General features: G+C 56.5%; 1 protein-coding gene across 2 annotated transcripts in view; it reads left to right on the top strand.

The window, feature by feature from the left end:
* Window positions 1-971: 971 nt before the first annotated feature.
* Window positions 972-11,362, top strand: part of PER2 (period circadian regulator 2) — a 38,243-nt gene continuing 27,852 nt past the window's right edge. For both annotated transcript variants that reach the window (XM_081050574.1, XM_081050573.1), the window contains exons 1-3: window positions 972-1,138; window positions 9,931-10,160; window positions 10,738-10,800. In XM_081050574.1, coding sequence (XP_080906700.1) covers window positions 9,949-10,160; window positions 10,738-10,800 — 275 coding nt within the window. In that variant the 5' untranslated portion in view covers window positions 972-1,138; window positions 9,931-9,948. The remainder of the gene's footprint in view (window positions 1,139-9,930; window positions 10,161-10,737; window positions 10,801-11,362) is intronic.

The following is an 11,362-nucleotide window of genomic DNA, read 5'->3' as shown; positions in this document are numbered from 1 at the left end:
CAACGCTTACTGGAAGAACAAACGGCTCAGCCAAGGTTCTCCAGGGCCCAGCGCTGCGCTGCAGGCCCTGCCGTGGCTCAGCTTTCCCGCTTTCCAAGTGCTGCCTCCGACAGGAAGCCTCTGGGGATAGCTCCCGCCAGGTCCGTGCATGCTCCACCATGCCCGATTCAGTCTTTTCTTAGGTTCCCTTTTCACAGAACCGTCCTTCCTCCCTGATGACGTGGTTGGGGGCAGGGACAACATCGTTTATTTCTTTTGTACCTCCCATAGTAAAAATTAACCTATTTCCTCAACCAAAAATTGGGACACATGGTCTCACAAATAATAGAGGCCGCTTGGAAGCTGACCATCCCGGCAGATGTGGCACAAGTGTCAACCCTGGTCGCCTGGGTGGGGTGTACCGGGAACTCCTACAGGGCCGCGGGTCTCCGTCTCCCACGCGGCTTCAGGGCCTCCGGGTGAATGGATGAGAGTAAATGAATGAACGTGAACGCGTGAATGAGAGATGCCCGCGGGGAGTTTCCCGCGGCCGTGGCCGCCGGGGTCGCGCCTCTGGCCTGTCGCCGATGGCGGCAGCCTCCCGGGGCCGGGCTTCGGCAGGGGTTCGTCCGCGGGGCGGGCCAGACCCAGGTGCACAGGGGCTGATCCCGGGCCCGCGCTGCTCCCCCGCCCAGCGGTGGTACGCGCCACTCCGCGCTCCCGGAGCCGGAGGACGCGAGCTGTCTTGAATGGAAAGCGCCGAGGCCGGAAGTGGAAGGAACCACTCGGGAAGACGAGGAGGGGGGCACGAGCGCGCCGCGTCTTCATTGAGGAACCGACGCGGTGAACATGGAGTTCCATGTGCGTCTTATGTAAAGAGAGCGACGGGCACTGCAGCCAATGGACGCACGGCGTTCGCAGGCCGCGCCCGCCGGCATGCAAATAAGGAGGCACGGCGGCCAATGGAGGGCGCCGAGGGCGGGCACGTCGCGCGCGGTCACGTTTTCCACTATGTGACAGCGGCGAGTCGGCGGCAGCGGCAGAGGCGAGCGGCGCGGCGGACTACGCGCTGCTCGGGCGGCTGCTGCAACCGGCGCGGCGTCGGCGGACAGACGCGCGGACGGACCGGCGGACAGACGAGGGAGGACGCGGCTCCGCGGTGAGTGCGCGGCGGGCCGCACGCGCCCGCTGAGGCGTGGACAGCAGGGTGGCCGCCCGGCTTGCTGGTTACGTAACTGCCCGGCCGGCTCGGGCCTCCGGCGGGCGGGTCTGCGTCCCGGCGGGCGGGCTCCGGGCGACGGCGGCGGCTCCTCCAGGCGAGTGAGGCGCGACCCGAGAGCCGGGCCGGGCCATTTGACTCCTTCTCCTCGGCTTGGAACCCGCCTGGGGATGGGCCCTGTTATCCCCATTTTGCAGATGAAGAAACTGAGGTTTGGAAAGGTCAGGCAACTTGATTATGGTCACAGCGCTACTCAGTGACTCCCACGCCACACTGTCCTTCTCTAGCCGATTTTTAACAAGTGACCCCTCCCTCCCCCGAAGGGGTGAGCACAGGGGAAGGCCAAGGCAGCCAAGGGTCAGTGCAGCTGTCCCTGGAACATGGAGGGAAGGCCCCTTGGGGAACTGGCTTCCTGCTCTGAGGCCAGCGAGCCAAGTGTCCAGCGGGGGCAGGGCCACTGGTGGGCGCCGGGCTAGGAGGGATAGTCCCTGGGTCCCCTGGAGGCCTGAGCAGAGACGAGAGCCCGGGAAGGAACCCTGTGGACAGGCGGCCCCTGCGCCGTTCTCCCCTGCGCCCACCTTGCAGCTCCTGTGCTTACTCTGTCTCCCTAGGTAGGGGAGAAAGGGCAGCCCCACTTGGTGGTACAGCAATCACACCTTCCTTCTGGGACGTCCCCTGGTGTCCCTTGGCTGCCGAGCCTGGGACATGGACCAGGGGGCGGGTGGCATAAACCCTCCAGGAAGGCCAGGGTGAGGGATGACAACTCGGTTGCCATGGTTTCTATCACCCACACAAAAGAAACCAGTTTGGGAAGCTGATTCATACTTACAGAGCAATGGAGCCAGAAAGTACCCTGGAAATCATCCAGGGAAACCCCTTGACTTGGCAGAGAGGAAACTGAGGCCCGGACACCTGCTGGGCACACCTCACGGCAGGACCTGCCCCGGGCTCAGGTTGTCTGCAGGGCCTTTCCGTCGTCCTGAGGCTCTCGGTCTGGGTCAGGATGAGCTTCTGCGGTTCTGTGAAGCCTGACTTCGGGGGCTGAATCCTGAGTGGGCTGGAGTCTGGGGCAGGGGCCTCGGGTCCCCCCAACGTGAAGAACCCTGGCTCCATGGCAGAGCCCCCAGGATACCTCCCCCACCTCCCCCATCCCACACGGCAGGGCCACTGGCTTCTCCCTGACTGCAAAGGGCAGGTGCCTCCCCTGACAGCCACCCAGGGCTTCTGGTCCCAGGCAGGGTTTGGCTGAGAAGGGAACAGGATTTGACCTGAAGACTTTAGATGGTAACTGAGATTTAAATACAAGGTTGATCACTTTTTATAAGGCGCATGAGTAAGATGGACAGAAGGACTGCTTATTTTTAAGTGGAAGCTCCGTGATATGCCATCCCAGGGTTGGTGCCGTGGGTGTTCACAGTTGTCAATCGCTGTTGTCTGAGTGTGACTGGTGCCGAGCTAACAGCCCTGGCTTTCTGTGGAGGTTGGGTGCTGAGTGGGGATGGGGAGCCCTGCCGCCAGCGCCCCCTCTGGGCCTCAGTTTCCTCATCTGTGCGGACGGGCTCAGATTAAACAATCATCCAGGTCTGTTTTAATTCCACATAAGGTTACCCGGTGAGGCACGTCTGCCTGCTTAGAAAGAAATAGGAAAGGTTCCTTTCATTTGTACTATTGCTCATGCACGCACTTAACTTGCAGAAGAATTCTGGTGGGCACGCCTCTTTTTTTAAATGATGATGTAACTGCCCTGGGCTGCCAAAAACCAGACTTTGTCCGGTCACTGAGTGTCTGGCAGGACCTCTGAGCAGTTAGTCAAAAGAAAGAGTGACGGTGAAAACTATTGTCTTCAGCAACACTGACTAGAAACACGTAACCCCAAAGCTATGCATACGCTCTGTGCCCCTCCCTGTGGAAAGCTGGCCCCTCCGGACCCTCAGGGGACATGAAGGTGCGGACAGGGGCCTCTGTCAACTCTTTATGCTCATGTGCACATCTGTAATGAGTTTGTTACTGTATTTCCAAGTCTAGAACAAACCAGCAGTAAGTGAGCAGGTGAGCAGTCACCGGTCACGGTGGGGGTCATGGCTGCTGGCGATTCTGCAGGCGGAGTGGGCTCCAGCTCTTGCAGGCCTTGAAGGTTCCTAGCGCTCTGCCTGGGGTGACGAGCGGGTAAGAACAGCTCGGGGTTCACAGGCACCCGGAGTAGCTCATGACCTGAACTCTGAAGCCAGGAAGCCAGCGTTTTTGCATTACTGTTTTAAATCTGTGCGGCTGCATAGCTGGGGTGTTAAAAGGCAGCGCTGAGAGTATGGGAAGGGGTCTTAGTGAGGCTGAGACATGCCTCTCCCCAGCCGCCTTCCTTCCATATTTGGACAGCCACGGTCACATTTTCCTCAGTTACCCAGTTGCCATGGAGAGCACAGTGTTTATTTAGCAGGACAAACATTTTCTCCAGATTACAGCAGGCTGGCCTTGGGGACTTGGCTCCTACCGGGAAGAAGCCAACGAGCTATAATATCTGGGGTTGTAAAATCCCGCCGGCTTGTGGACGCCGAGGACAGGCAATGAGATCTGTTACATAAAGTGCAAAGGCAGGCGGAATTAACCAGGCAGTGAGCAGTCAGACAGTGGTGACGGAGGTGGTGGCAGCTGGGAGGGCCACCAGGCGCCTCCGGGACGCTGACAGCTCTCCGCCTCCGGAGCCCGGTGCTGGGGGCGTGGGTGCTCCGTTTGTAGACACGCATCAAGCCTCGACCTTACGATGTGGGACTTTTCTACATGTAATTTACAGTATACGTCAGTTTCAAAAAAAACTCAATCGTTTTAAGTGATTGAACCATACTCTGATTTCTGACTTCCAGAGAGAAATGTGCTTCCCTGGTAGGCTCAAAGGTACTGAATAAGAGAAGGCTTTACCAGTCCTGCTGCTGGCAGTGGAGGGTGGCACTGGGGCTCAGGCTATGCTCCACCCCCCCTCCTTTTTACTATACGTTATGGAAACTCTGAATATAGGTCAAAGGAGAGAGGATAGTGTAATGAATCCCCGTGAACCCATGGGCCAGCATCACGAGGGTCAGCTCCGGGCCCCTCTCCATTCGCCCCCATTTCCTCCCCCTCCCATATTATTGTGAAGCCCGTCCCAGACTATGACCTCATCGCGGACTGCACTTTCTAAACGTTCTCTGTCTGGTGGAGGCAGTCCTTGCTACCAAAGGTGTGGTCAGATGACCAGAGGCAGGACCCAAACTTAGCTCCTTTCCTTCTGTCTGACCATTCTCTGGGGACACAGGCATGTGCCGACACTGAGGGGGCAGCAGCGGGGCCTCCCGGGACCGGCGTACCAGCTCATGCCCAGAGGTGTGCCCCGGCTTCCCTGGCAGCCCCTTTCAGCCCACTGTCCTTTCCTTCCCAGGGCCCCTGCTGCCCTAGGCTATGAGCACCGCCCCCCCCAGGGATCGAAACCCAGATTTCCCGGGGGCTCACCAGGGCCTGGCAGTGCTGGCAGAAGCAGATGTTCTGTAAACATTTGTGGAAAGCAGGAGGCAAAGTCTGCTTTGACAGGCACGTTGGTTTTGCCAACTAGAAAATATGAGGTCAGTCCATTAGAGTTGTCAGTGCTGAGCAGTGCATTTTCTGGAATGATGAAGTTTTGGGTGATTTAGTTTGCTTTTCGTTTCACACTTCTGCCATGCTTGCCCAACCCTCTTTGCAAAAAGATTCTCTTCCACCTAAGGTAATCCTGTGACTCCTGCTCCATGAATCCCACTCAGACAGGCTCCCAGGGGCTGGGGCGGTGAAAGCCGGGAGCTCCTGTGAGGGGCTAAGCGAAGCCCTTGGGCAAGCAGGGAGGCAAAGCCTCCTTCCTAGGCTGGGGGGCCAGCTGCGCTCCTAGTCCTTAAATACAAGCCAGCGATAGCTCTCTTGGCAATGAAATATCTCCTTCAAAGCAACACAAAACAAAGACTTCTGTTACTGTGCTGTGTTCTTGCAGCAATTGGCAGTGATGATAAAAGGTATTCTGTGTTGGACCCGACTGCATTCGTCACCTTGCACGGGCTGCGTCATCTCTCCCTCCCAGCAGCCAATAGGAAGCAGGCGCTGCTGGTGCCTCACCTGACAGACGAAGAAACAAGGCCCGGGCGGCTTGGGGACTTGCCGAGGGCCCCACTGATGCCCCTGCCATCCAGTGACTGCTCACGTGAGCACTCAGCCCTCATCATTCACTCAGCAGAAAGGACCAGCTGCTTCTCTGGGGAGGGTTGTAGGGGGACATGGGTAGTGTTCAGGCAGGTGAGGGGGCGGGAATGAGAGAATGCCCTCGGCACGATGGGCAGCCCCCTGGCAACTCTACTGAACCATAGCAAGAGTCCCCCAAGAGGTATGGCTTCCACCTTGCCCCACTCTGCAAGCCCTTTAAAATGTGAGTCAAACCTTGCACAGAACCCTCCAGCAGTTCCCCGACTCACCCAGAATAAAACCAGAGTCTTGGCTCTGCCCCTGTGAGGTGCAGATCTGGCCTGACTTCATGTCACCCTCCTACCTTGCCTTGCCCTCTCTGTTCCAGACTCGTCCATCTTCTTCAAACTCCCTGCCTCAGGGCCTTTGCACTTGCTGTCCCTGCCTAGACTATTCTTCCTCCAGCATGCACGTGGCCCACTCTCACTTGGCTCAGTCTGTCTTAATTTGGGTTCTTTTAAAGGCAGAGTCTGGGCAGAGGCTTACACTTTACTGGGGGGGGGGGCAATCCCCAGCAGCAAGAGTTAGAGGGAGGGGAATGAGAAAGGAATGAGGGGAAAGTGAAAGGGAAATGAGAATGAGAAGGCTGGGACGCACGCACAAGACGACATCCTAATGATGATGCCCTGCTTCAGACACCCAGCAGGTCGCTTGGCCCCTTGAGACCTCATCAGAAAGACTACCAAAAAAAAAAAAAAAAAAAAAGGAAGGAAGGACCGAAAGAAAAGCTCAGAACAGTCCATTCGAGGGAGGGCTGGAAGGGGGACTTACCCTCTGGCCCTTTCCTGTCTCCTGTCCCCCGTGGCCAGTTACTCCCAGGGATTATGATCTCCCTCCGGTCCAGTTGCCTCACCAGGCCCTTTGGCAGAAGTTGGGGAAGCAAGGGCCCACCCCATGGTGTGGCACTTCATCCAAGGCCACACATGGCTGGCAGAGCCAGAGAATCCTGGTGACCTCAGGTGTGAAGACAGGAGTACCACGTGCGTGTGTGCCCAGCAGCAGCTGGAGAGGAGCAAGTGGCTGCCAGGCTGGGGAGAGTGAGGCGGAGGAGTTCTGAATCAGCACCACGGACAGGGCTGCGGGTTTGAGGTCAACTATCACCTGTCACCTACGCATGGGCCTTCCCTGGCCACGCTCCCTAAAACGTCACATGGCCCCCCTCCCACACTCCTCCCCAGGCCTGCTCTGCTCCCTTCTCCTTAGCACGTAGCATGAATCTCTTACTGTGCAATTCCCTTAGGCGATGGTGTTTTCCTAGGGGAATGGAAGCTCCACGAGGGCAGGAAGCGTGTCTGTCCTGTTCTCTGCCGTAACGCCAGCCCTCAGCGCTGCACACAGCAAGAGCGAGTTAGTCGATGGAAGACAGTGTGTAGAACGGTGCCGGCACATTCCAGTGTGAGCCCTGCGAAAGGGGCCTGCTCGCTCATGTCCTGGCAGCTTCCCACATCACTGTCTGGCCTCCCTGTTTTTAATGGGTGCAGAGTGCCCCTAGTGCAGATGTCCCGGTTTCTGTGCCTTCAACAGCAGGTGCCAGGCGTGTGGGTACAGCAGGAACCACTCAAAGCTGCAACACATCTGTGGAACCTGGTGGTGTCAGTGCCGTGGAGGAGAGTAAGCCGGCGGGGATGTGCAGATGGCAGGGGCAAGATCGTGCTGTTTGCACATGAGGCGCTGTGGGCACCAGGGAGCAGCAGTACCACGTGCCTGAGGAGCAGTGTCTGGCTGGAGGGCCCGTCCCAGCAGGAGGTGACAGGAGGCCGCCAGAAGGCCTTGTCCTGAGCCTGGGGAGAGGGGGTCTCGCTGGTGGCCCGGTGGACTGCAGCCAGGGCTGGGTGAGGCAGGGGCCAGGTTAGAAGTTGAGGCTGGCGCCTGGCCAGCGCAGCCATAGTGGACGAGGTGCCCTGGCCAGGGTGCCCATAGCCTCCCTGCTGATGAGGTTGTTTATAGATCGTGGGTCCTTCTCGGCATGGAAGTCGCCTATTCTTCATCTTTGGTCTCCCTCTTCCCAAAAGTAGCACTTGCATTTTTTCGTTGAATTAGTTAGAACTTGTTTAAAAAGACCCAATAGTAGACGTGCCTGTTTTGTTTCTGCTTCCATTGGAACATGCCAGTGTTGCAGGTTCTCTGTGATTTGGGATATTGATAAGTGGCAGCTGTCTCTCAGCATGATGAGCGCGTGTCCTCCGCCTGAGGTCTCCTCCGCCTGAGGTCTCCTCTGCCTAGGTCTCCTCCCTTTGACCACGACCTTCTCCTCTCAGAGGGATGTGTCGGCTGTATATTCTGAAAACTAAATATACAGCAGAGCTGTCCGAGACTAGCATGGCTTTCCATCCTTTCTGGTAACCTGTTTGTTTTTCCTGTTTGGATGCAGGTAGAATTTTCTTTTTCCTTGAAAACATCATTCTTAATCAGACGCAGCTAGGGCTGGACACTCTTCACGTCGTTTTGCCTGGTATTCAAGGAGTCTTGTGATGGCCAGAAGCCAATCTCTCTTCAGCCAGGACGGTTTCCTTCACATGTACCTTTCTGTTTCGTTGCTGTGGGGTCTTTTTCAGAAAGAGCTATTATCCACAGGTGATAAAACTAGGCTTTACTGTCAGCCTCCCTCCCTAAAGCCATCTTCTTATTGACTCTGAACATTGTCTTCCTAATTTTCTGTTCTCCCATGGTGTTTTCGGCTCAGTCTGTGGCTCTGGCTCATCTGCGTTACTTTTTGGTTGCCTCTTGATTGTCACCTGCGGTACAGAGGAGGTGCGGTCCTAAAGTTGCTCTTTTCACTGCCATGGAGCTTATGCCCACCTTGTCTTTGTTGCAGGCTTTTCAAAAGCTACATGTCTTGTCTGTTTATTGGTTCATGAACGAGACAAAATCTAATCAGACCTGCTGTTCTCCAAAGAGTCGTGTGGTTGGATTCTCCATGGGTCCCTGTCTTCAGGGGACCTAGTGCTGTCACCTGCCACTGTGTGGCCTCGGGCAAGACACCTACCTGTTTTCTCATCCATGGAATGCCTAGAAGGGTGTTCTACGTGCAGTATAAACAGGGACCCCAAGGATTACGTGAAATGGCATGTGACAGGCCCTTGGCAGTGTCTGTGGCAGCTGTCAATCATCAACCAGAGCCCAACGGGCCAGCATCGGGCCATTGAGCACATGGAAGCTGAGAGGCATATTCTACCCTCTGGGGACACCCCCTTCCTGGAAGGCACCGCTGCTTGGGCCCTCTAGGTCTTCCCTCCCTGCTCGGTGCCCTAGGCTGGGTCCCCTTGCCCTCGGAAGGCAGGAGGAGAGGGAAGCTGGGTTCCTGCCCCCAGCCGCAGGGTGTGTGGTTCCTCTGGTTTCAGTAGCCCTCTCCTCCTGCCCTCCAGGCCAGGCCCAGGGCAAAAGAGCTTCTCCTGCCCCTACCTGGCAGCTGCCGGGGCTACACAGCTTTTGCTTCCCTAACCCTGACCGTGCCCGTTCATGCTCATCAGACACTCTTCTGGTTTGACTGGGCGTTTGCTTCCTGCTGGGTCCCCAAGGCAGACACCTTCCTGGGTCCTCCTTTCACCCTGTGGCATCTCAGCTTCCCTGTCCTCAGGCTTCTGGTCAAACCCCTCCCACCCACACAGGCACTGCCTTGGCTCATCCCCTCCTTTTGTCTTCCAGGGTTAGTGCCGGAGCCTTGTGGCTGGCCTGGCTCTGATGTCAGCCCTCCCACCCACCTACCCCCGCAGCACCAAAGTTAAAGTGTCCGTCCCGTGCGGCCGTGCAGAGCTGTCCAACTGCAAACTAAGTTACATCAGCCTGGCGTTTCCAATGCTCAGGGGTTCCTAGTCATTTCCCGGATAAACAGATAGGTGTGAGCTCCTTGCTGACCTCCCTCACCCCTGCACCCCACCCACAACCACCTTAGCGGGGTGCTGGAACTGCCTGCAGTGCCTGGAACCCTGTGCGCCCTCCCTGTTCTGTCCTCTTCACAGGGTAACCCCGCTCCCTACAGCCTCATCTCTCCCCAAAGTCTCCCCTTACCTACAGTCCATTTCAGTGTCTCCCTTGCTCACAGCCTGGTTTTGGGGTCTCTCCCTGTCCACAGTATGGTTTCGAGGCCTCCCCTTGCCCACAGCATGGTTTCTGGGTCAACTGTAACTTGTGATGGCGAAGATTTCTGCTCCCCGCTGCTGCCCCACATCACAGGGGAGGTTTATAAGATGCAGGGTCCAGGCCCTGCTGGCCACTCAGTGGGAATGTGTCTGTTTCCCCAAGCTCCCCGGTTGGGCCGTGTTGCCAGACCCTTCTCAACTTCTGACTAGGCTGTCAGGGCTGTGGCTGCCGGATTCCACCGCCTTCCTAATTCAGGGCAGGCGACAGCTCAGCGAATAAGAAAGAAAAAGAATGCCCACAAGTGACCCTGACGACACCCGCTTATTTAGCGGAATGTGGAGAAAGATGCCGGCCATAGGGCATCCGCGTGAGGTAACCACCTGCGCCCCTTGGCTGATGACATTTCTCTCATTTGCCAGCTTCTTTCGGGAGCCAGCATGAACAGATTCGCGGGATTTGTCCCCAACCCTAGTAGCCCCACCAAGGAGCCCATGGAGCCCACGCCCAGTGGGGCCCAGCTCCAGGAGGATGTCGAGATGAGCAGTGGCTCCAGCGGAAATGAAACCAACGAGAACTGCTCCACGGGGCGGGGCTCCCGGAGCAGCGACTGTGACGACAGCGGCGTGGAGCCGCCGGACGCCCGGCAGAGGTGGGCACAGCGCTCGGCCTGCCACGGAGCCCCGCGGTGTGGGCTTCCTCAGGATCTCATTTCCTTTGTCATCGGATTGCTTTTGCCGCCTTTAACTTTCTTAAGATTTTTTAAGATCTTTCTTAGAATAACTAAAATTTGCTAGGGTGTGTCCTTCCCAGTAACGATACCATTGTCCTCTTTGAGGATCAGTAGTGGGTACAGCGAGATCTCAGGAGGCAGACATATCAGGGCGCTGGGTGGTTTGTAGAAATGAACTTACTCCTTTAGGCTCTGGTCCCAGCTCCCAATACTTAGTTTTCCTGCTCCCTGAAAATTGTGTGTCTCAGTGTCACCTTACCCTCATGCTTCGTGCTGTGTGTGCTCTGCCTGTTGTCACCGTCTCGATGGGGCACGTCCATGGAACATAGCATTCTGGTTCTCTTTGCTTTTTCTTTTTTTCGGTTACAGTTGACATCAGATATTACTTTCTATTAGTTTCAGGTGAACAGCATAGTGGTTAGATGTTTCTATATTTTATGCAGCAACCCACCCCAATGAGTCTAGTAAGTTCTATCTTGATTTCTTTTTCTTATAGTCCGGATGCCTTTAGCCTGATTATGGCAAAAGCTGACCACAACCCATCTACAAGTGGCTGCAGGTAAGGATGTTTGAACTGAAAGATTTGTTATTGGAGGTTGGGTTTGGTGGGTGAGGTGACGTTTTTCCAGCTTCTCCAAGAACCTGTCACTGTGCAGCCGTCTGCGGCGAGCCCAGCTGCAGCCTTCCACACACGGTCCATCCCCACCTGCTGCTCCGAGCCCCGGTGTTGCTCTGCCTCTGAAGCTCGTCCCACTCGATGTAAGCAGATTTGTCTGCCTCTGAGACATGTTCAGCGGGGACATTCCTCACCCTTCTTAGGGCTTTGTAACAAATGTATCCTGATTTCCCATCCACATTTTCATATGACAGCTGGAGCAACGCCCAGCTCTCAGCCCTGGGCACGTGGGCACTTGGCCATCACAGCAGACACCTCATGTCCATCATTCTTTCTGCACCCTCTGCTCTAAACAAGCCCATGCCCTCAGCAAAGCCCACTGCCCTGCCTTCTCCTACCTCTGAACCCTGCGGTGTGAAGGTCCTTCTGTAAATGCCCTTTCCTTAGAGGTCTTCCTGTGCTCATGATTCACGTTCACGCCGCACAGCCACTGCTGTCCTCTAAT

Source organism: Rhinolophus hipposideros (genome assembly GCF_964194185.1).
Source record: "Rhinolophus hipposideros genome assembly, chromosome: 6".
In the NCBI taxonomy this organism is placed as follows: domain Eukaryota; kingdom Metazoa; phylum Chordata; class Mammalia; order Chiroptera; family Rhinolophidae; genus Rhinolophus; species Rhinolophus hipposideros.
This window is presented reverse-complemented; position numbering and strand designations above follow the sequence as displayed.